The 24981-nt window shown below is 43.8% G+C and overlaps 1 protein-coding gene across 1 annotated transcript in view; it reads left to right on the top strand.

Moving 5' to 3' along the window:
* col4a2 (collagen, type IV, alpha 2) overlaps positions 1-24981 on the top strand; it is a 49352-nt gene that overhangs the window by 22514 nt on the left and 1857 nt on the right. The window contains exons 6-49 of the mRNA XM_019884677.1: positions 11685-11819; positions 11908-11952; positions 12021-12137; positions 12215-12283; positions 12383-12418; positions 13511-13564; positions 13697-13732; positions 13819-13857; positions 14004-14075; positions 14162-14206; positions 14295-14342; positions 14425-14460; positions 14536-14580; positions 15099-15159; positions 15339-15452; positions 15653-15802; positions 15883-15954; positions 16051-16127; positions 16462-16536; positions 16599-16671; positions 17178-17284; positions 17369-17552; positions 17977-18021; positions 18330-18404; positions 18492-18590; positions 18679-18900; positions 19236-19397; positions 19468-19638; positions 19730-19873; positions 19975-20100; positions 20185-20366; positions 20468-20531; positions 20615-20689; positions 20789-20896; positions 20988-21095; positions 21187-21258; positions 21386-21511; positions 21608-21724; positions 21977-22138; positions 22259-22357; positions 22448-22594; positions 22769-22885; positions 23183-23374; positions 23456-23742. Of these exons, the coding sequence (XP_019740236.1) occupies positions 11685-11819; positions 11908-11952; positions 12021-12137; positions 12215-12283; positions 12383-12418; positions 13511-13564; positions 13697-13732; positions 13819-13857; positions 14004-14075; positions 14162-14206; positions 14295-14342; positions 14425-14460; positions 14536-14580; positions 15099-15159; positions 15339-15452; positions 15653-15802; positions 15883-15954; positions 16051-16127; positions 16462-16536; positions 16599-16671; positions 17178-17284; positions 17369-17552; positions 17977-18021; positions 18330-18404; positions 18492-18590; positions 18679-18900; positions 19236-19397; positions 19468-19638; positions 19730-19873; positions 19975-20100; positions 20185-20366; positions 20468-20531; positions 20615-20689; positions 20789-20896; positions 20988-21095; positions 21187-21258; positions 21386-21511; positions 21608-21724; positions 21977-22138; positions 22259-22357; positions 22448-22594; positions 22769-22885; positions 23183-23374; positions 23456-23742 (4590 nt within the window). The remainder of the gene's footprint in view (positions 1-11684; positions 11820-11907; positions 11953-12020; positions 12138-12214; positions 12284-12382; positions 12419-13510; positions 13565-13696; positions 13733-13818; positions 13858-14003; positions 14076-14161; positions 14207-14294; positions 14343-14424; positions 14461-14535; positions 14581-15098; positions 15160-15338; positions 15453-15652; positions 15803-15882; positions 15955-16050; positions 16128-16461; positions 16537-16598; positions 16672-17177; positions 17285-17368; positions 17553-17976; positions 18022-18329; positions 18405-18491; positions 18591-18678; positions 18901-19235; positions 19398-19467; positions 19639-19729; positions 19874-19974; positions 20101-20184; positions 20367-20467; positions 20532-20614; positions 20690-20788; positions 20897-20987; positions 21096-21186; positions 21259-21385; positions 21512-21607; positions 21725-21976; positions 22139-22258; positions 22358-22447; positions 22595-22768; positions 22886-23182; positions 23375-23455; positions 23743-24981) is intronic.

Raw genomic sequence — 24981 nt, 5'->3', positions numbered from 1 at the left:
ACCGCTTGGATCGGCCATACTTTATAGCTCCCGGGTGCGTAAGATCATGTCAGAACAATTCAAAACTTCCAAACGCATGACGCCCACATGCTCACTCAAGAGCACTTCTCATTTAACCTTAAGCAAACAGGATGCGCCGTTTTGTAGTTGGGAGAGTAACCCTTGAACTTAAACTCTGGATCACCTCCTGGATTGCTACAGACGGTCGCATCAGACGTCCATAGACACAAATTAATTGAATCATAGCGCAACGTACTGATTCAAATACCAGTGACAGAAGATCCAAAACCAAAGACCACTGTGTAAAAAAAAAACCTTCACACGTTAGCGCCACATCCCTGAACTGAATCTCTAACGGCCTCATTTATTCCCCTAAATCGCTCATAACAAGGCCTGGCAACGAGAACCCCCAACTGTTTGGCAGCGAACAAAAATGGTGGAAAGGGAAGTCCGGGAAGTGCAAACCTGTTGCCGTCATTAAAAGTTGTGCACAGAAGGATAGTTTGTTGCTGGACTTGGATTAGCTCCATGATGGAATTAGACAGTAACAAGTTCTTCTTGTGTGATATGATGACGTACCAGGATTAAGGATGGAATGAAGCACCATGGGCACATTTAAACAACAGGTGGAGGATTTGAAGAAATCTTTTCTCAAGATTGAAGAAACATTAACTGGCAAAGCGCTCTGTGAAGAATCGAACTGGAAATTGTACAAATAAAAGTGCCACGTTGTAGAACAAGGCAACGAAATGCCGATTGCATCCAAACAGAAGTGCATAAGCCATAATTAGCCACGTGTGTTAAAGTAGCAGTTGATTGAAAGTTTAGAAACACCATGACAAGGAGTTTTGCGCTATAAGCTAGCATTAAGCTAGCAGACTTTCGTTCGACAGAATTATATGATTCTGGTGTAATAGCACTTTGTTGTTTAAAATATACAGTGTTTGATTCTCTTTTGTGGAACAGTATGTGTCCTTTTTGCAGTATACTTAAATAGGGAGTGACAAGTAAAACATTTGAAGCTAGCAGGCTTTAACATTTTTGTGTGTGTACAAGCGGAGTAGTGAAAGCGGGTTCTAAATAATCCTATAAAAATATTTTAATCAAATGACCTGTGTTTTAATCACTCAAAATGTATTTAAAGCGTGTGGGAGAGGAAAAACTTTTTTCAAGTTATTTCTAGTGTCTCCAGCCAGTATCTTCAAGCCACGACTCAACAATTAATTCCCCGCCATAAAGCATATTTGTGACGGAATGAATCAATTACCAACACAATCCCCAATTGAAATGGCAAGAGTCCGACATAGGAGAATAACCCCTTTACACTATTCATAGTCGCTTCATTTTTATTGAAACCAAGCAGCTTGACAAGAAAAGACGAGCCCACATTGGCGGGCACAACAGACAAGAATTTGGAGACATTTAGTCCAGACTGCAGATGACTCACAAGAAAAATGCCACAAGATCATAACTTTTTAAATTAGAATCCTTATCTGGGAAAAAAATAATAAAATAAAAATTTTATTCCATTGTTTGGCACACGGTTGTTCACCCAGCTGTGTGGCTAATGTAGAATGACTCACACCCACATTTCTAAGATGATAGGTACTGTTTTTTGGATTTAGGGCAAAAACAGGTGTTTTGAAGCATGGCCCGCTTTTTGATGCACATTCCGTTCCTCTTTTAGTTGTGTTTCTATTGCCATATTGAACTGAGGAGCCAGGACAGAGACATGGGCAAAAACTGCTTTTGTTGCTCCCATTGTTAGGTCACAAATTGCCATCAGTGATACCCTGATGCAGAATCACGTCAACAACAACAACAAAATGAAAGCTTTTGGAAATTATCTTTCAGATCCTCACTCAGGTGAAATCTTGCAAGCTATGAGGCCTCATGTGATGAATACCATAAATAAACAACTGTCGTATGAAATCCAGGTTTTTATGTGACTTTAGGGGCAGATTTTTCCTGATCTTTGTGGAAATTTGCATTTGAAAGTCGAAGTCCAACGGACTTCCAATGAAGCAGAAACCATCTTTCTGGAAGCAACCCGCGTGCTTTAATCTTTAGCCAGAACACACGGCGAAGACAGTGTTAACAAAGACAAGGCGAAGACCCGACGTATTTTTGGTTTCCTGTTGCGCTAAGGGGGATTGTCGGATTTTTCAGAAGAGTTGACCTCTGAACGCTGATTTATTTGGCAACGCGGACCTTTTGTGTCGTTCAACCAGACGTCTTTTTTCGGTTCAAGTTTCATGGGCGTAACGGTTTTTAATATGGCATCCACATGGGTCATCCAGTGGAATGTACTATGGCATCTGATTTTACACACAGGAGTCAGGATATGGAACGCTCTACGAAAAGCGTCCTTCGGGCGGGAGGACTAAGCGTGCGATGCCATATGTTCCCCATCAGGTGGTCTTGTGAAAGCCGCGTCGAGGGGACGGGCGCACAGGAAACAATTAGCTCTCGTAAATACGTCCCTTTCCCTCCCGAATTCCATTTTTCTCAACGTTTACAAGAGCTGCCCTGAGTGATCGCGCTCGACATAAGGTCAGGGTCAAATGCGGTGAGGTATCCAATGACTGATTTGTAATCCTCCACCAAGGTGTTTCGTTCAAGTTTAGTTTGGAATTGTAAACACACCTCGAGTTTGATTTTTGTTTTTTTTCTAATCACCAGTAAACCCACATAGTTTTTGGGAGAGGTGGGGGAATGTCCTTGAAAGTTCTGAACTCCTGTTCCAGTACGACAAATACTAAAAACGAGAGTGCTTATTAAAATGACGCCCAACTGAAATGACATTGTACATTTATGAAACAAACACAAATGAACCGCTGCATAGTTATAGTGAAAATGTATTTTGTTGTCACCTTTGTCATTTAATTATAAACCAAGGTCAAACAGTCATTTGGGTTTTTTTTGTCTTGCACTTCACAAAAGAACCCTTATAAAAAAAATAAATAAATAAAGCTAATGAAAACTCAACTTTAAAAAAGGTATTTTTGAAAAAAAATTATTTTTTTAAACTCTAAAAAGATTAAAGCTACGCTGTCCCTGAAAGGGTTGAAAAACAAAAGCCAAATATGAAATAAAAACTAACTAAAAGGAAAAACCCAAAGCGATAACAACCTCTGCTGAAGACCTGATTGACACGACTTACATCATGTCAAAATGTCAACAGTGTCATAACGGAGTTGCACCTCAGGCAGATACGATATCAATAAGTGTCTGCGTTTTTAATTCAAACTGCAAGGAAATTTAATGGACCGTTTTTCAGAATGCTGCTCACGACAAAAACGATATGTCAAGCCCTTTTGTGCTGTCCCGGGGTAAAGATTCCCCAATCCTTCAATGCAAGAGGTACGTAAAAACTCCCTAAAAAATTAGTGCGCCCCAAAGAATCAGTCACGACGTTACAATATAACTGTGGGAGCGAAAAGGCCACACACCCATGATGGATTACATGACACATAAACACAATCCGACATCATGCAGACACACTATATCGACACGTTTTGGGCAACACCTCATTCGGGACGGCGCGCCATTATATATTTTTTCCCACGCGCCGACGCCGCAGCTGCGTCCTGTTTCGACACACGCGTGCTTTGGGCCCGCAGACGTCTCATTCCTCAGACCTGAGGCAAGAGCGCAGGTGTCCGGGCGTGGAGAAGCCTGGGAGGATAGCGGGAAGTCCGAGCAATTCTTGGATCTGCCCCTCGAGTCCAGTGCAGCCGCCATGGTCAGTAATTTGGATGCATGCGGATACTTGGCGCAAATGAGGATTCTCATGCAAACAGGGCTCAAAGGAGCCAACTCTTGTCAGCGGGGATTGGTGAGAAACAAAACAAGGGACAAAAAGTCGTCACAGACTCCAAAAGTATGCGACCGCCTCTCAAATGTGTCCTTCCCTGCCCCGCCGATGTAGATTTGAAGTCTGTGCCTATCCAACGGGGTCATCGACAATTTGCTTCAGCCATGGGGGGGCATGGAGAAGCCCCGCATCCCCACCCCTGATACAAACACACTCTTATAGATATTCAAACATCATCTGCGGATGTTTATTTACCCTGCCTGAGTTTTCCTTGGGGCGTCCGTTGCAACCCCCCACCGGTGAAGCTGAGCCCCCATAGACATTGCGCAAACGGAGATCTTCAGGAAATGAGTTTACAAAAGTTGCGTCCAATACAAACTTGTAAATGGGGTTGCGGATTTGTCGCAGGGGACTAAAATTCCTTCAGGAGAATTTTCTCCCTAAAGTTCAATTCTGCCCATTATGAGAATGCTCATGACTATTCCACGTTCTCAATCGGCTGCTAGCTTGTCAAAGGGGAAGTCAACTCCCCAAACATTCTTTAAAGTAAAGTCTCATGTGCCTCCATTAGGTAAAACACGTAATTCTGATTAATATCGTGTTTAAGGATACGAGTTAAGCGGCAAAATCCACCCTTTTTTAGCCATCTCACAGGGCGGCCATGTTGCCATTTTCTGTCCACTGAAAATGACATCACAGCGACTCAGTGCTGAGGTAACGAACAATCACGGCTTACTTGTTTTCTGAAGCTAGCTAGCTAGCTAGCTAGCTAGCTAGCTAGATAGATAGATAGATAGATAGATAGATAGATAGATAGATAGATAGATAGATAGATAGATAGATAGATAACTTTGGCTGTTGCCAAATGTAAGGACATTCAAACAAATAATGACAAAAAAAGAAAGAAAAGAAAACAAAAGTACTCTGTTTTACAAATACACCTTCAAAATAAAAATGAGGTACAAACAAAAAGGCAAAAAAAAACTAAAGTCATATAAAAATGTACAATAGTAGCACCAAAGGAATTTGCATTTTGCAACTGTTTTAATCAAAACTACAACACAGGATGTTCACGTTCCTCTTATCCCGGACCCGAAAACATTTTCGAGGGAACTTGCTATCTTTAATCATTTTTGGCGTAACGGTTTGTTAGAACCATGTACCCCTCCAATTTTTTTTTTTCGTATAGCTTCAAAACGATTTCTGTCAACTCTCACAGTACATTCCAAAATGGGGGTCGTGATCATGGACACCATTTCACCAAAGGTCAGCAGGTTGGCGCAAGAGGTCAATTTTGCAAGTATCAAAAGATGAGCGAAGTATTTTCTGTCTCCTTGTTTTCATTAAAAAAAAGATTATACAATGCCTATATCATAATAACAACATTTAAAGTAGCAGGTGAAAAATTTGCAAGTGGTCAAGTGCTGATTGTGAAATGCTGAATTGTCCTAATTTTCGTTTCTCTTTTTTTTTCCAACTAAGCGTGCTTCCGGACAGTTGTTTATGGGTTCATTTTTATTTCTCTTGGACGTCAGAGGTCGGAACGCAAGGCCGTGTATTTCCCATCCTGCTCTTATTGGGCCTGTCCCAAAACGTACACCCCGGGAGACAGTTCCCTGGCCCAGATTAAATTTACGGCGTCATACGGCACGACTAATAGATGTGCAATTTAAGAATAGCAAAAATGCAAACAAAAAAGCACAAAAGACGATGCGGGGGGGGGCAGTTTTTGGTCAGATTCTCAGAGGTTTCTCAGAAACTGCATGTCCACTTTGAGTTGTGTGAGTAATATGAGAAAGCGAATTACAGCCTATATTGGACGTCTTGCTTTCTTTGCTGCCTCAAGAAGCACAACGTGACATCAGCTCAGCAAACTTGAGCTACATCCTTTGCGATGGGAAGCATTATTCTGCTCAATACAACACTGGCATGGAAACAGGAGTTCAGTACATTTAAGCAGAGATGAAGGGCAAAGTGCAGTCAAACATGGGCGGAGTTCATTTTCGGGGTATTTTGCTCGACCGCACAGGTAGGATTGGGTGTTAACGGGGCATTTGCGCTGTTGTGGGATGGAATCGTCTTTACAGAGTAACGCGTTGCTCAATATTATTTTTCAGTAGTACACGGTATATTTCATAGGGTACGTTTTCGACTGCATTTGGTTCCCTTCTAAACAGAGTAATGATGACAATCAACTTTTATTCACCCGCCCACATTTTACACAAATGAGAGCCTCATGTACTCCGAGTGAAGAGGTTTTGATCCCCATTTTTCCCTTTCAACAACCACAATACTAAATCCGATTAATTTCTCAATCAAAAGTGAGCATTATTATCTTTGTGAAGTCAGCCTTTTTCAGACAGCTTTTGTGATTTATCGGGTTTCAATAGGCAACATTCAGGGGTCCCTAATGAAGTGGCTTGTTCAAGTACGTGTTAGACCACATGTCCTTTGCGCAGGTTTTGGGTATTTTCACGTTCGGGTCAGAGGTTCCGTTTCTTCTCATCTATCGGCACTCTTGCGTGTCACGTTCAACTGAAGGACATTATTCCGAAAAAGAAACCCTTGCCCCGCATGATTCCAGCTGCCCGATGTTCATCTTTGAAGGCGAAATAACCGACGTCTTATCTGTTGCTGGCTTCCCGAAGGACATTTTCAGTATCGGCGTCCCATCACTGCACACCTCAGCGTCATTGGCTGGTGCGTGCGTGTGTGTGTGTGTGTGTGTGTGTGTGGCATTTTATGCTGTCCAAATGAGGTGAGAAGTGAATGGATAAAAAGCAGACGCCAGTTACCAGACCTTCCTGGGAAACTTGAGTTTTATTGCTCCGTTCATGTCTGTTGCTTAATGAATTAATTCTGGTCTAATTGTGCAATCATTGTGTTTTTACAAAGCTTTTCTTTGTTGAATCAGGTGGGTTGCAGCATGGAGAGATGGAAAACATGCAGGGAAGTGGCCCTCGAGGAACGGAGTTTGAGACCCCCCCTGTTGTGGTATTACTCGTGGTGCCACGGAGCTTTCATTGCCGACAGAATAGTTGTAGAAGAGGAAATAGGAGAAGAACTTCAAATTCTACATCTTGTCATTGTTCTTGCGGTGAATGACTTGTGAGTCTTGATGCCTGCAATCAGAATTATCGAGCAGCTTTTACGATTATCAGTCCTGACCGTTTTCTGAGCGGATTGGGAAGCACTGATCACTCTTAAGGTCTTCGCTGACTTCCATCGGAAAAGAGGAAAAGTGCTCCTTTGATGTGTGTTGTGCCCCCAAATATTTTGGGTCAACTCGTAAGACATTTGGAGGATTCAAATGTCGAGGTTACGCTCGACCGCCATGAACTTGTTTCGGTTCGGCGTTAGCGAGCACAGACAACAGCAGGATGTCGTCTATTTGTTATCCGCTCTCCTTGTCAAGCGATTGTCCCCCTTGGCGTCCGAATGAGGGGAAGTAGACTTTGACGGCGATTTAGAAAGAGAGTTGAGGGAGAGGAAGGCAGGAAATGCTGGATGGAACCAGTGAGGGGCAGATAACAATGGCGAGCCGAGGACGAAGAATGAAGGAAACGAGGTGACAGCAGAGCGATTCGAAAGAATGTGGAGTGTTCTAAAGTGAAGTCAGCTCCAACAAGGCCAATGGTCATCTCCACGTGCATCTTTCTTGTTGTCATCAATACTTGAATTGACATTTTGCATTCACGATGGGCACCGCCATTGTTGTGTGAGTTCAAGTACAAACTGTGGGAAATCACTTCCTCTCCATGCTTATTGGCAAACTTTTTTTTTTTTTTTTTTTGTCTGTTGCTTAATGAATTAATTCTGGTCTAATTGTGCAATCATTGTGTTTTTACAAAGCTTTTCTTTGTTGAATCAGGTGGGTTGCAGCATGGAGAGATGGAAAACATGCAGGGAAGTGGCCCTCGAGGAACGGAGTTTGAGACCCCCCCTGTTGTGGTATTACTCGTGGTGCCACGGAGCTTTCATTGCCGACAGAATAGTTGTAGAAGAGGAAATAGGAGAAGAACTTCAAATTCTACATCTTGTCATTGTTCTTGCGGTGAATGACTTGTGAGTCTTGATGCCTGCAATCAGAATTATCGAGCAGCTTTTACGATTATCAGTCCTGACCGTTTTCTGAGCGGATTGGGAAGCACTGATCACTCTTAAGGTCTTCGCTGACTTCCATCGGAAAAGAGGAAAAGTGCTCCTTTGATGTGTGTTGTGCCCCCAAATATTTTGGGTCAACTCGTAAGACATTTGGAGGATTCAAATGTCGAGGTTACGCTCGACCGCCATGAACTTGTTTCGGTTCGGCGTTAGCGAGCACAGACAACAGCAGGATGTCGTCTATTTGTTATCCGCTCTCCTTGTCAAGCGATTGTCCCCCTTGGCGTCCGAATGAGGGGAAGTAGACTTTGACGGCGATTTAGAAAGAGAGTTGAGGGAGAGGAAGGCAGGAAATGCTGGATGGAACCAGTGAGGGGCAGATAACAATGGCGAGCCGAGGACGAAGAATGAAGGAAACGAGGTGACAGCAGAGCGATTCGAAAGAATGTGGAGTGTTCTAAAGTGAAGTCAGCTCCAACAAGGCCAATGGTCATCTCCACGTGCATCTTTCTTGTTGTCATCAATACTTGAATTGACATTTTGCATTCACGATGGGCACCGCCATTGTTGTGTGAGTTCAAGTACAAACTGTGGGAAATCACTTCCTCTCCATGCTTATTGGCAAACGGTCATTGATTTATTTTATTTTTATTTCTTTTTTAATGAAGTTGTTGCGAAGACAAACACAATCGAATTATAAAAGTCCAACTCACCCGACGCCTCCTGCATAAATCGGAGCAAATGTATTACTTTGTACTCTGACCGCGCCAAAAGTCTCCATGAAATGACTAATCTCACAAAATCTCAATCAGGGTTTTGATTGAATCTATGAATGCATCCGAGTGTGGTGGTGCGTCACGCGTCATCTTGTGAAGGGACTTTTGCAATACAACAATAGGTAGACACATCTGTTTCTTTACACATTGACCGCCCTCATAACGGTCTGATCCTAATCTTGCCTGTAATTTGTCCAGTTCTGCTGTAGAGAAGGTTTAGCACATCTACACTCACATTTCATCCACTTTACGGAAGATAAAACCAGATAAGAAGAATAAGAATTTTTCTTGGATATTTTATGATCATACATGGATGTTCTCCTAATGCTTGCATGGAGAAGCTTCTCTCCACACTCCAAAAACATGCATGTTAAGTTAATTGAAGACTCGAAACTGTCCCTAATGAGGCTATTTGGGTGGATGGATTTTATGGCCACTTCCACAGATTTCTTCTTTAAATTGAGAGGTGCGGGTCTGTGCATGACTTGGAATCCGTGTTATTATGGCGCCCCCTTACGACGGATTTTGGTTGAATTTGTTTGGGGAAAATAGTGTTGGTCTTGTCTGAACAGCTGCACGGCCCAGATTGATGCGAGACAAAACACAAACATTCGAAATGCCGGGCAAAGACACAACTTCTCTTGACGCACACAAACAAACGCACGCGCACATATACAATAGAATTCAGTCATCTGAGTATTTAGTCATTTTTTGATAATTAAATGAAATCTGGGTGGAAATGATTTTTTTTCAAGCAAATGATTTAAAACTGTGTTCAGATTGGCATATTTATCGACCCGTTACCACACGCACTCACTGAGCAAAAGCCATAACAGCCCCTAAGATGAATCAAACAGAAAAACGAAGTAGACACAAAAGTTTGTGAAAGCAAATTACTGCCTACCTGAGTGGAGACGTGACACGGAGGCAAGGGACGCACTTCGCAGCGCGTTGACGATCCAAGCTCACGTGTACGGTTTTAAAATTCTTTTCCCGGCACTCCATATTCCCATTCTTTGCCAATGTCCTCGCTGAATTGTAAATGAAACAAACTCTTAATGAGAATAATAATAACAAGAAAAGATGCAGCTCTGGGTTGAAGCTGCAATTCCAGACTACTGACCGCAAACAACTTCCGCTGATGCAAACTCACGCGCCGCCGTAGGTTAAAGGTGACCTGTTTTTTAAAGTTGTTTTTCAAAATACTTTTCGTGAAAGTGAGACGAATAGAATGCTCAGGGTGCATAGTGTACCAACATAAAAATATATAATATAAATAACACACACACAGACACAAAATGTTTTGGGTTGTTGTTATTTTTCCCTCGATCGGATCGACTTGGGACCAGTCCTCGACCTACTGGTCGATCGTGAACTGGTATTCGCACCCCTGCACCAAAGGATTAGCTGTGGCAGCACCATGCTTTGGGTTATTTGACTTCATCTTGAACTGTGGCCATTGTCAAGGTGGAGGGAATCATAAACAATTTGAAATAGCAGTCAGTGTTCGCACAAAACATTCAGGCTTCTGCTAGAAAACAAAATAATCCGAAAACGATGAATAGAACATTTCAAGTTTTGTTGAGCCTCACCAAATTCCCGACTCAATTTTAATACTAGTTTAAATGTGTTTGATTAATTTTGAACAGGGCCATATGGAAATTCTAAGCGGGTGTTTCCACTTGGGCAACAATATTGTCAGTTTATTTTGACTCACCATTTTGAGAAGAAAGTACAAAGTATATTTTTGTTTTCAAATGTAGGTCGTAAAAGTAAAAATGTGTTCGAACGTTATAAGAGTGATATCGAGAAGAAAAAAATAATCCCTAAATACAGGAATGAGTATTTGTACTTCATGACTTGCCACCACTGATGTGCACAAATCATAAACAAATATAAAATGAAGATGGTGACAATCTGTGACACACACACACACACACACACACTGGGCTGGAGTCCTGCTCATCAAGCTCCCAAACTATTTGTCCGTGGGTGTTTTTGTTGGTTCTCACAAGAACACGTTCAGGCCCCCTGACCTCAGCGGTCGTCGCTGGCTGATCTTTCGGACTGTCAGACCAAACAAACAACGTCGTTTCCCATGATATCACCGACCACAAGTTTCGCAATCATTTGCAAAGTCATTCCTGTCTCCAGAGTCCAACACTTCAACCCACGTCTCAGACCAACACCATCGCCGCCAGCACAGGCACAAACAGAGGAATGTAAACAAGAATGTTGTTCTTTTTTTAATCTTTGTATTTGTCTTTCTTGACTTCGAATGGCTATTTTTGCTCTACAAACAAGTCCTCTATGAGCGGCATGTGACTGCTGTAGTAACAGAAGTTGGCCACTAGATGGATGTAAAGAGCTTTAAATGCTGAAAGAGCTCCAAGACAGTGCACATGAGGTCATCTCTCAAAGTTGCTAAAACGAGTGATTATTCTGTCATTAATAAAATGATTCTGACTTCATTGCATTTGAAATAAAATACATGAAATAAAATTGTATGTATGGATGAAAATAAAATGAAAATCAACTAGAGCCGTTGAAGGCGTCGAAGGACCCAGCCTGTGAATTGTCTTTGTAGAATTCGGAAACCACGCGCGATTGAGTCGTGCTGAAATGATGTCATGCAGCCGAAAAATGCGGCCTTTGAAGAACACATTCCGTGACTTTGGACACAGACACAAAATTGTTGAGTGGAAGTCTTCTTTGTTTACCTGCATGGCTGTATTATATCGCCGCCTGGTGGCCAAATCTCACACACAATTACTACTACTGTATACTGTATTACTATAAGTTTCACAATATTATAGACTGCTATTTCCTCATTTTTTGGGGGGGGGGTTTGTTTGTTTGTTTAAATTTAGCTGTCATTAAACCAAAAAAAATGCTGAAAGATTTGACTATGTAATTCCAGTCTGTTCTAATCCTGGACATTGAAATTATTCACGCTTGTTTTTCTTTACTCTTTCCTTCAACATCAGGGTCAACATGGGCCCGTTGGTCCCCAAGGCATCACGGGACCCCCGGGGAGTCCAGGAGAACCAGGCATCCAAGGGCCAAAGGGGCACAAAGGTGACACTGGACGGCATGGCAACATTGGACCCAAAGGAAATATGGTAAATTGTTGATATGTAATTTTTTTGGAAAAAGAAAAAAATATATACTACATATACTCTTGTTGCATACTAAATCATTTGTCCGCAGGGAATGACAGGCGTACCTGGCTTCGCTGGAAATGATGGAATTCCCGTAAGTAACTTCTTTTGTGGACACATTTTAAAATAGAAACACAGTGAATTGGTTATCCCTCTCTTTAGGGCCACCCAGGACAAGCGGGACCCAGAGGAAAGGCCGGTGCAGATGGCTGTAACGGGACAGCCGGCGATTCTGGCATCCCAGGTCAAATCGGACGTAAAGGGGCAGCTGGTTTTCCTGTAAGCGTCCTACAATAAGGTTTTGATAGTAACATGCAAGTTGTACTTTCGGTACCTGATTTTGTGTTTCCTCTCAGGGACAAGTGGGCAGGAAGGGGGAGAAGGGCGACACCTTGGATGTGACCGTGTACATGCAGAGATTCAGGGTGAAGAATATATCACATGAAGCATTTGTTTGATGTTGACATTCCACCCGCATTTTGCTGCAGTCAGAGCATATGAATATTTTGATCATCTCTCCACAGGGAGACGCAGGAACACCAGGAGCCAATGGACTATTTGTAAGACACGATTGTTGGATTTGTATTGATGCATGAAGATATTTCATATTTCACATATTCTACCGGGGAGTTTTAAATTTGAAAATGTCAAGCAAGATTTGAATACCACCCAGGCCGCCAGTGTCCTGAACAAAACCACACATTCATAATGGAGTCCTACTGTAACACTGAATTTTAGCAGTTTGACATTTTTATCATCAGAATGTACAAAAGGCAGGTAGGTAAACATGTTCGACACTGTTGAGTGGGAATTTTACTAATTTCGTGGGGCTTTCGAATCCTCATCTGCCTGAGAGCCCTTCGCTCCGCTTCTGCCATCCTTATGCCCAGTTGTTAGCAAACAAAGGGTGAACACTAAGTTTTCCTGAGGTGGATTTTCCAGCAGAGTTTCAGCAAAGTTCCTGAAGCCCAAGCTACCTGGTCAGCGCGAGGCTGCAGGAGTGTGCCCACCACACGTGTATCCACAAGTCTCCGCACGAATGATTAGCATCTCGTCGGTCACGCCTTCTGCCCCTGATTGGTTGTTTTTCCTTGGGCGCAGTGGTCTCTCAAAAATCATATTAGATAGAACCAAAGTGGTCTGATTTTGTTGACATCATTTAACTACCGGTAATGACTTTATGAGTGGAGGTGATATCCAACTGATAGTTGTGAGTGTCTTGTTATTCGATACTAAGAAATTGATACACCATCCTGACGAGCTATCTAGCTAGCTAGATAGATAGATATGTACAGAAAGGTAGGAAGATAACTGTTGGCACTTTTTTGCTCTCCCTTTTCTGAAATATAGTCACAAGAGAGTACAAAAAGTCACAAAAAATTTGCAGAAATGTTGCAAAGCTGGCAGCACAGCAGAGTTGCGCCACCTACTCGCTGCCTCGCTTGTACCGTCCACAACTAAACAAATGCACCACTTTCTAAATAAGAGCACACATATTAAAGGTTTTGATTTCATAAAGGCTGCGAGGGCCAGCCGGAGACGGGTGTTGGGCCAGATGTGACCCACTGGATGGGGTTTGCCCAGGTCTGCTCTATATTGTCGTGAAACCAGTTGTATACTTACCTATTGACTGTTGATGTGACATTTAACAGGGACCCCCTGGTAACCGAGGATGGCAGGGAAACCCAGGGATCCCAGGACCAAAGGTATAACAATATAAAAAATGATAAATATGTTCACAATAAAATGCATGTACTTTTGTATATTTCAGATTGTGTTCATTTTTAAGACTTCTTACATGTCAGGGCTAAAATGTTGCTGTTTATGTCTTCTTCTAGGGTCCACCGGGGGTACCGGGTCCTCGTGGACCAAAGGTAACTCGGACTCAGTTGTTAATTTTGCATGTGGAAGACCTCTGTCACTCAATTTGCTTCATTGGCACGATTTGTTTTCTGCACAGGCCGTGACAAATGTACTAAAGGGGATGAAGGGCGACCAGGTTCGGCGAAGGCTCCTATCCATTAGATGTCTGATTGAGTAAATATGGTCGATCAATTTCGTATTCTTTGTGTGTGTGTGTGTGTGTGTGTGTGTGTGTGTGTGTGTGTGTGTGTGTGTGTGTGTGTCATCGTTCTTGCACCACAGGGTGATATTGGACCCCCAGGACTCCCAGGAAACTCCACTTATCCCCACAGTCAGCCCCCTTTCGGACCCTTGGTGGGTACATTTGCTCCAGTGTCATTCCTTTGCCTGAAAGAAATGTGTCTTGATTGGAAGGTGTTAAAATATCCACATCATTTCAGGGCGCTCCTGGACCTAAGGGCTTGAAAGGAGAAGCAGGAGATCTGGTCGGTATTCGCCGCTGCGCCTTCCACTTTATTCCTCTTATTTCATTACTTTCTACATCAAGGCAGTGTTATTGTTGCTTGATTACAGGCTGACAACAAAGGCGAAACGGGAATTACAGGCTTCCCCGGATCACGCGTGAGAAATTTTCTGTATCTTCAAGTCAGATTTCTTGCAGGCCAGAGTTTCATTTTATCCTCATCATTGGACTCATTTGTAGGGTCTACCTGGTGCACCTGGGAGGCCTGGACCAAGGGTACGCTTGTATGGCACATCAACACTCAATGATGAGGTAGTCTAATATAATGTCATTAACGAGTCTCCCTTTCAGGGAGATGCGGGGGACCAAGGACCAATAGGCAGACAGGGTCCAAAGGTGAATATTTTCATTTTGATTGTGAAATTCAACATGAATCAAAGTGACATCATTCAAAATTTGCAAAAATCTTCAATCACAAATTTTCAATTTTTTGTGTGTAAAATAAAACGAAAATCATCCATGACAAAATTTTGCTGCTAGAATGAAGCTATGTGTTAATGAGGGAGCATCCGTTGGAGACACGCTAAGGCATTGAATAAAATTACTTTGACAGACCATAACTGGAGAAGATCAAGAATTGATGAGTTGTGCAAACCAGAAAGAGTAATTGTTAACTTTAGAAAATGGGCAAAAAAAAATACAGAGGAAAGATATTTTTCAGGCCACAAACTAGTAGGATTGAATCAACAACACACATGCTAGTGGCAGCCAAGTAAGAGACGGCACCTCAATTTCCCCCACTAACTTTTTACTGATCAGTTAATGTGCTTAATAGTATGGCTATCCTTAAAACACACCAAAACAGTTTTTTTGTGTGTGAAGAATACATGAATTGTGCTAATTTTGTATTTCAGGGAGTGCTAGGCGAAGCCGGGGAATTGATTTCATCTGGATCATGGCCCTGGTCCTCATCAGGTATGAAAATAGATTTCAAAGAGATAATTAACAAATCAAGAAGTCACCATGTTTTTTTGGACATTTGTAATTCATTTAGAGCAGCCAATGTAATGATGACTTATTAAAAAAAAAAATAAAAAGCCCAGATGCCAATAATGAAAGTGGATTTGTCGTTGTTTGTTTTTTAACCTTCAAAGCTGGTGCCCTTGGTCCACCTGGTGAGCAAGGTCCCCAAGGTGAGAGGGGACCGATAGGAGATCAAGGCATTCCCGGGCCACCAGGACGTACCGCTTCGTACACACAGCAACAAGGTTTGGGTTCCCGGTGAAAAACAAAAAATGATGACAATACTGCTTATCAAATGAGTCACAACAAACTTGTTATGGATATGTCCTATTTCCTCAAATAAATCACAACCGAAGTTGTTGCCCAGTTGGAAAAAATAAATAAATAAATAAATAAAAACGTCATCGAGGATCAAAAGTTCAACGTACTGTTTTAACTCTTTCAGTGTTTGATTACGCCGGTCCATTTGGAAGAAAGGGGGAGCCAGGAGAGAAGGGCCAACAGGGGGAGCAGGGAAGTCCTGCTGTCAGTGCAGGACTGCCAGGCAACCCTGGTCGCCCAGGTTCTCGAGGTCCCCCAGGGCCCAAAGGATCATGTGAGTAAAGGATCATCATCATGGATCACAACCATGGGTTGGGACAGTAAGAGTCCAATGTTTCCGCCTGACATATCAAGGGGGAGATTTCTTCAAGGGGTCTCCTGGTGGTAGAGGAAGGCCTGGAAATGCAGGTTTCAAAGGAGTCAAAGGTACTATTTTTGCAAAATAAAAAAAAAAAAAAAAGAAGGGGTGGGGGGTTGTTGTTTTTTGAAGTTACGGTGAATCTGCTGTTTCTGTCTTTTTAGGGGATCACGGGCAATGTGAATGCACCGTGAACAACTCTCCACGGGGGCCAGCCGGGCCCGTTGGTGATGCTGGAGACCCTGGGATGACTGGAAAGGATCATCATCATGGATCACAACCATGGGTTGGGACAGTAAGAGTCCAATGTTTCCGCCTGACATATCAAGGGGGAGATTTCTTCAAGGGGTCTCCTGGTGGTAGAGGAAGGCCTGGAAATGCAGGTTTCAAAGGAGTCAAAGGTACTATTTTTGCAAAATAAAAAAAAAAAAAAAAAGAAGGGGTGGGGGGTTGTTGTTTTTTGAAGTTACGGTGAATCTGCTGTTTCTGTCTTTTTAGGGGATCACGGGCAATGTGAATGCACCGTGAACAACTCTCCACGGGGGCCAGCCGGGCCCGTTGGTGATGCTGGAGACCCTGGGATGACTGGAGAGTTTGGACGGGAAGGGGACACTGGAGACCAGGGCCCCGCGGGAGTGGATGGATTGCCAGTAAGAGAAATCCGACATGGTTCAAGTGACTGCTCACTTTCCATGATGATGTCTTCTTGCAGGGAACTGCGGGGCTCATTGGTGAGCCAGGTCCAAGAGGCAGAAAAGGAGACACAGCTGTGGCGACACTAAAAGGTGTGCTTCGCTTTTAGATTGCAATGGCCATAACAGGATGAAGAGCCGCGCTGAATATAATAGCGAATAGATTGTTGAATGAAGGAATGAGGTTGAAAATATTTCAAGAATGAAATGTTCTGCCCTCCTGTTTCAATGCCGTAGCGGAGGTCTTCGTACATGTCGCTCAATTTCCCACAGCAGATTCATGTCCCTCTTCTTTCAAGAGTAAAGTGGATGAGAGTAAATCCATAGAATTGCTAAGAGTTTTAGGCGAGTAATAATTGCATCTCAATGGATTTAAGACATGATTAATCAGCAATCAGACCCACACAATCGACACTGTGTCAATATCACTGGGGAACACAATTGTTATTGAGTTAGGTCTGACAGCTGTTTTGAATTCATTTTGGAATCCAAAACTGATCTAAAAACAGCTTATCATGTGATCAGGTTACAGGGTGTATGAAAGGGTTACATTGTTGTCCGGTGTATTCCTTTATGTGGATGCAGTATAATGTCCGCAGGCTATCGTGGAGACCCTGGGATTTCAGGGCAAGATGGTGAACTCGGAAAACAAGGATTGCCGGGCAGAGTCGGTCTGCCTGGGTTCCCTGGCAGTCGCGGTCTTCCAGTGAGTCCAGTATCCATCCATTCCCAAAGTAGTCTTCAATCATCTCCGTAGGATGGTGATACCAGGTGTTGTTTATGTCAAAAGGGAGACGATTCCAAAGGAGAGAAAGGAGAAAAAGGTTTCTCTGGTGTACCAGGTCAGGCTGGTGCACCTGGACTTAGAGGAGAGCCAGGGGCGGAGCTTGAGGGTCTCAAAGGGCAGCCCGGTTTACCTGGTGATGACGGTCTTGATGGTTATCCTGGAGTTGCAGGAACACCCGGTAGCCCAGGTAAGAGGCATCCAATTGAGTCAATGACACATACGCTCCACTGTTTCATTTGATGCTTCATCTAATTTTCTTTTTACAAAGTCTTAACACTTATTTTAATCCTCAAATAAGCTCTTTTCAATGCTTTTTGCAAAAAAAAAAAAAAAAAAATTGATTTGAAATGCGGATTTATGGCTTGAGAATTAAAAGCAAGGCCGCATGATGAGTATATCTGACTGTTGTACTGTTACTTTTCCTCCAGTGCCTCCTTTGTTGCAGGGCCTGCAGCATCAAACCAGCTCGGGCCGAGCTTGTTTGCAAAATAATGCTTATGCTTCTGAATAACTCTTGTACCGAATGCCTCTCTCGTTCTCTCTCTCTCTCTCTCTCTCTCTCTCTCTCTCTCTCTCTCTCTCTCTCTCTCTCTCTCTCTTGCGACTGAAAGGCGGCTGTAGTCCAGCAGGAGATGGAGAACAATGGGATGTAACAGGTAGCGGGTATAAAGATGTTTTTAAGTCTCTTTGTGCTTTGCCTTGTGTGCATGACTTTTTTTTTTTTGCAGAAGTGAATTGCTTTCAATTTGACGATAAAAGTACAACTGTGTAAGTCACTATTATAAAGATAATGCTATTGCATCTATAAACACAATCCACGCTGGGCACCAGACAAAGTCACTATATTACTCGCTATACAGTTTGTTCAGTATATAACTATGATAAAAACATGAGTTAATTGTGCTTTTTTTGTTTGTTTGTTTGTTTGTTTGTTTGTTTGGGGTTTTTTTAACTTTCTTTTTAGGTCCTTGTGGGAGTTTCCCAGGCCCTCCTGGACTGCCAGGTTCTCCTGGACCCAGAGGATTACCTGGTCTCACAGGTAAAGACCAGAAGCACAAGAGAGGTCTTGGTTTTTTGGACAACTAGTTTGCTGGATTTACTATTATTTTCTCTCATCAACTATTAGGTCTTCCAGGTGATAAGGGTCTACCAGGTCTATTTGGACTAAAGGGAGATAAAGGAGAAAGAGGAGACTATGGCCCAGGTGGGCAACCTGGACCACCAGGTAAGCTATATAGCTCTGCAGTTTGTGAAACCTAATATTTACTACCCTGCCAGATTGTTCTATGAACTCCATTGGTCCCTTGTGATAGGTTTTTCTGGTCCCCGCGGTGATTTGGGCGTGCCGGGCAGAAAAGGGTCCGTTGGATCTCCAGGTGCGCCTGGACTATCCGGAAGGATGGGAGCACCCGGGGATAAAGGTGTCCACGGGGAAGTATTGGGCGCATCCCAGGGACCCCCTGGTGACCCAGGACTGTATGGGCTTCAAGGGAGCAAGGGTTTCATTGGAGATCAAGGAGAACCGGGCTATCCAGGTACATCACATAGTGACAATTTCTGCACTAATACCCATGAAGGAATCAAAATAGCAAGGTCAAGGTCTCTGACACTACACAATATAGGTGAGGGATTTGCAAGTTGCCTCAGCCCCATCTATCCACAGTAATAACCTTTCACACAAAACAGTAGAACAGGTACAAGACAAGAAAAAAAACAGCTTGACAGGCAGCATGGAAGGGGGTTTGGCTTTGACATTTCGTGTTGGTTCCTCCCTTCCCAGTTCCAGAAATGCTGGGAAGGGAGGGTGTAAACTTCAGTCGACCTTATGGTTTTGTTTTTATTTGATGTTGCATTCTGCCTATCGCTCCAGGAATGGGGGGCATGCCTGGTATGATTGGTCCCAAAGGTGGCATTGGCCTTCCAGGCCCGCAAGGGTTTGAAGGAAGTCCTGGACCACCAGGCAATTATGGTTACCCTGGTGATCCTGGCAATGCTGGACCACCAGGACCACAGGGTGCTGTCGGACAACCAGGTGACACCCTATCCATGAGTGCATATCTTTGAAACATCCTTGTTCGTATCTAACATACCCTGTTATCCAGGTTTAACTGGTCAAAGGGGAACAGAAGGAGATCCGGGAGCTCCGGGTCTCTTTGGAATTAAAGGATTCCCAGGGGAACCTGGTAACTATGGGGTTCTTGGGGAGAACGGCTCGCCAGGTAACGCAGGATTGCCTGGGCCAGATGGAAAACCAGGACCTCCAGGAATGAAAGGTCAGTTCCACAGATGTTCATTTCTGTAATATTCTAACCCAAATGTCCAGGATTTGAGCATTTCAATGAGGCAATGCTTCCAAATTTCAAGGTTACAAAGGGTCCCCTGGCATGGCTGGCTTTGGCGGCGTCTCTGGTAATACAGGCGTTAAAGGAGTCAGTGGGATAAAAGGAGACCTTGGATTGCCAGGACAAATTGGCCCTAAAGGAGTGACAGGCAAAACTGGAGAAAAAGGTGCAGGACCCGTCTTTTCTAAAATGCAATCTCAGCCGTTATTTCAGAATTGTTGCTAATTTTTACTCACTCTCATTTGCTGATTAATCGTTGTTTGTCAGGTGATCGTGGGTTAAGGGGCCCACCTGGCGAGAAGCCAGAGATCCCTGCACAGATGATAGTCGACATGAAAGGAACCAAGGGAGAACCTGGGGACCGAGGAAATCAAGGTTTCGTCGGACCAAGAGGTGAATCAGATAGTCGCCACAGCCCCCCCAAAAATGTTGCATTTTCTTTCTTATTTCACTTCCTCACACAATGGATTTCCACAGGCTCAAAGGGCCTTCCTGGTGTTCCGGGCCGTGAGGGAGGTCATGGCTTTCCTGGAGAGCCCAGTCATGAAAAGGGTTTCCAAGGGGATCCGGGTGCACAGGGTCTACCAGGGTTCAAAGGGATGCCAGGATATATTGGCAGTCAAGGAATTTCTGGCTTTGATGGGATGACTGGTGAAAAGGTGACTTGGAATCTTTTGTTATTTATCAAATGTAATGTTCCATTCTAACATCATACATTGTTTGTCACAGTTCATTTGTAATGCCTTGTTCTTGTTTCTAGGGGGTCAAAGGAAGTCCCGGTGCCTATGGTGCATCAGGAGACAAGGGCAGGAAGGGAATCAAAGGTGTAAATTCCGAATTGACTTACAACTCAATAATATTTGTTGACAACAGTTCATCATTACCTGATATTTTTATATGATTCAAGGTGAGGGCGGCCCTCGCATCGACATTCCAGGGGCGACTGGATTGAGAGGAGAGGTTGGTTCTTCAGGAGACCCAGGTACAGCAAACTATAATTCATGGTATATCTGCTGCAGTGCGTAATGGCATTTCTGGGGATCACTGTCCTGTTATTAAATGTTTGGTGTCATCCAAATAGGTCCGAGAGGATTACCTGGGGTGGATGGGGAGAGGGGACTCCCTGGTTTTGATGGTATAGAAGGGAAAAGGGGGCAGTCAGGTGATGCAGGCGATGTGGGGTTTCCAGGTAAGAGGTTTGCCTTCTAGCCCTTATTATTCTATTTTACACCGAATTAGATTGCAGTTGTACTCCATTAAATTGTTTCCAAAATGTGCAGGTTTCGATGGACAGAAAGGAACTCCCGGCAACCAAGGTTATAAGGGTTTTGCTGGGACACCCGGAAAAGTCGGACAGCCAGGTTTCCCAGGCGTTCCAGGAACAAAAGGTTAAAGGAACGGATCAATTCAGTTGTGCCCTTTTTCAGCAGGTCTGAATTTTATTCGTCACATTCCTTCTTTATTTGCAAATGTGTGCAGGCTTCCCTGGTCTCATTGGTCTTTATGGATTAGATGGACTGAAAGGACAAAAGGGTCTATCTGGAATCGCAGGTATTTTTGCAGAATGTTATCCCATAATAATGAATAGCCAGTGTTCCAGTAACTGATGCTTCAGGATTCCAATTTGAGGAAAGCCCTTGTGGGAGTTGAACATTGCTTCTGGTTGCAATCTTGCTAGGTTTGGATACTACTGGACCATCTGGCAACCCAGGAACCAAGGGAGAGAAGGGTGATGATGGCAACACCAACAACCAGCCGGGTGTGCCGGGCGTTGCGGGTTCGAAAGGCTTCCAAGGAGATGTTGGTATGTTTCTGTGCCACTTCCTCAACTCGCAGCTGAACGCTGTGGTTTCATGTGAGCCACTGGGCTAATGACTGTACCCATGTTGGATCTGTTCAGGTGACCAAGGTCAGCCTGGACCATCAGGAACCCGCGGGCCTGTAGGACCTGATGGGAAACCAGACCGACAAGGACCCCTTGGGGATAAGGGCATTCCTGGACCACAGGGATTCCAAGGTAAGCACATACTGTTTCAACAACCAAAAGCATCATTATCGCCATGGCTGTTTACTTGAATGCTACTTAAAATGCTCCTGATGGAGCTCCTGACCCACGGGCCTAAAAATTGGAGAGGCTTACAAGCTTATGCGTATTTATTTAATTTATCCAAAATGTATGGTTTCAGTACAAGCCGCAAAGAACTACTGACAATAGTTGTGAATGGTAATGCCGCAGTATTTTTCCTAACACTAAAATGATGTTTTGCAGGTTACCCTGGAACCAGAGGGTTTCCTGGTTTCGATGCCTCAGCTGGAGAAAAGGGTATAGCTGGAACGTTTGGGCTTCCCGGAGTCCCCGGTAGGAAAGGGTTCAAAGGAGACCAAGGTTCAGGCGGCTATAGGGGAACAAATGGAATTTCGGGGAAGAAAGGTAGAGTATGCTTAGATTACCAAAATTACCGCAGGAGAAATCCACATCCACCACACCCTTCATGAAATATTGTGGTCGTCTACATCACAGTGAATTTGTAGTTTCGTGCATTTCTGACAGGTGAGAAAGGGGAACAAGGTACAATGGGGACTCCTGGTCAGATTGGGGTCAAGGGAGAGAGAGGACCATATGGCCCCAAAGGAGATGCTGGACCTCCAGGTAAAATACTAACTAATTATATGAAGACTTCTGACTGGTTAGTGCCCAGTTTGTCCTGGTGTTGTCTGAAATGATCTGTTTGGGCTGCAGGTTTACGTGGCTTGCCGGGAAACCAGGGTCCACTTGCAGAGCAGAGCATAGTCCCAGGAGAGAGGGGCCTACCTGGACGACAGGGTATTCAGGGACCGAGAGGCATTCAAGGCGAATCAGGACCAAGGGGACCCCCTGGGGATGCTGGTCAGTTTTTCTTTTTTATTTTGCAACACTGACATTTGCTGTGATATTTTTTTCAAGAAATTATGAAAACATTTAAATTCATTAAAACATAAACTAATCATTTTAATTCTGTAATATTGACAAATATTCGAGTTGATGAAAAAGATCAAATTAACAAGCTCGGTTACTTTTCAGGTTTTATTGGGCCCATTGGACAGAAAGGCATGCCCGGAATAGGTGGAACACCGGGAACGCCTGGGTTCCGTGGAGAGGCAGGTCAAGTGGGCCACGCTGGTCTGCAAGGCATGGAAGGTACGTCTGATCGGGGCAGATGAGGATTAGCGTTCATAGTCCTGGATTAAAGGATTGAAAAGTAGGTGCAGTTTTATGCAGGGAACTGGTTCTTGTTTTGTAAAAGGTTCATTTAATTGATAAACAGAGAAACTACTGAGAGCCGTAAATGATCAACGGATAGTTGAGAACAACGGAATGTATCTTTGTACTCTTGTTTTATTATACAACTGCCGTATTATAGTCAAGGTGGTTGTTGGGGCTTCAGGGAGCTGTTTGTGACAGTTTGTTGATATATTGCATTATGTTTGGTCAAAGGTAACCGGGGTAAACCAGGTGTCCCCGGCTTACCTGGTATGCCCGGCCGCAGTGTTAGCGTGGGTTACTTGCTGGTGAAGCACAGTCAGTCCGAGAAGACTCCCATGTGCCCCGTGGGCATGTCAAAGATATGGGACGGATACAGTCTTTTGTACCTGGAAGGCCAGGAAAAGGCTCACAACCAGGACCTTGGTGAGTCTGGTGAAACGGAAGTGATGTCATGCTTGATGAATATGAAATCGAGGCGTATTACATTTGGGTTGTTGTCATCAGGTTTGGCTGGCTCCTGCCTTCCTCGCTTCAGCACCATGCCCTTCTTGTACTGCAACCCCGGCGACATCTGCTATTACGCCAGCAGGAATGACAAGTCCTACTGGCTGTCCACCACCGCCCCCCTGCCCATGATGCCCGTGGAGGAGGGCGAGATCAAACCCTACATTAGCCGCTGCTCGGTTTGCGAGGCCCCGTCGGTCGCCATCGCCGTGCACAGCCAGGACATCACCATTCCGCAGTGCCCCGCTGGATGGCGCAGCCTGTGGATTGGCTACTCCTTCCTCATGGTGAATAGTGTGCAGTCTGATGAGATCCATGACACGAGCTCTTTCAAAACTGCGAGCGTAGACCTCCGCCAACGGCTTATAGCCGGAACGAGAACAGCTAACCTGACATGCATGCTTTTGAAACATCGAAGGAAACCGGAATACTACCCCTATGATTGTACCAAACCAAAAGCATCAATATGAATACATATATTCTGTATTAGGAGACAACTGTCGTTCAGAGGGTCCACGAGCCGCAGCCTGGTGGTTCGAATCATTAAGTCGTATTGTATCATTGAAAAAAGTGCACATTGGTACCTTTATATGGTGACTAGCAGCAAATTATTCCTTCCTATTTTAGCTTTGCGCCAATTAAAACCTCCAATATGATTATGACATATGACATAAATCACACAGTCACATCTCTGCATTCAGTTAGTTTTTTTTTACCCTTTTCATTGAACAAAAAGCATGTATGCTAGTACAGAAATGAAGTTATATTTTTTTCGACAATATAGTGCTATTTTTTGGGGGTGGTGATGACATCTATTCCAAATGTTGCAGTGATCCTTTTTTCCACACAGTTACTGAAGACTCACTTGGCAATAAGAGCTAGCCAGGAGGAACGAGCTCCTAAAAGCCACAACTAACGTCGATTAGCCACTTAAAAGCCATCTGCTATCCTGAAACAACAACACTCTCATTCGCTAATTCCCAGATCACGCAACAGGCCAGGCCCCGCTTTTCAAAGCCACACACATTCAAAGGCACAGATGCAACAGTGTGGAACGTGAGGATGGTGACCCCAAGTGGACAAAAATAATACCTGCACCTCACATGTATATGTTGTATCGGCGTTATGCATAAGAGATTTAAAATACATACAAATATACTCTAAATTCAGTCACCACGTTGGGGATTTTAATCATAATTACAGAATACAACAAATATTACACAAATCTGTCACCACCAAATGAATGAAAAATGACTGACCTCTTTCTCGCAGCACACGGCAGCAGGAAATGAAGGCGGGGGTCAGTCGCTGTCATCGCCCGGATCGTGTCTGGAAGACTTCCGGACGTCGCCGTTCATCGAGTGCAACGGCGCCAAGGGCACGTGTCATTACTTCGCCAACAAGCACAGCTTCTGGCTTATTTTAGCTTTGCGCCAATTAAAACCTCCAATATGATTATGACATATGACATAAATCACACAGTCACATCTCTGCATTCAGTTAGTTTTTTTTTACCCTTTTCATTG

Source organism: Hippocampus comes, unplaced genomic scaffold (genome assembly GCF_001891065.2).
Source record: "Hippocampus comes isolate QL1 unplaced genomic scaffold, H_comes_QL1_v1.1 scaffold95, whole genome shotgun sequence".
NCBI classification, from domain to species: Eukaryota; Metazoa; Chordata; class Actinopteri; order Syngnathiformes; family Syngnathidae; genus Hippocampus; species Hippocampus comes.
This window is presented reverse-complemented; position numbering and strand designations above follow the sequence as displayed.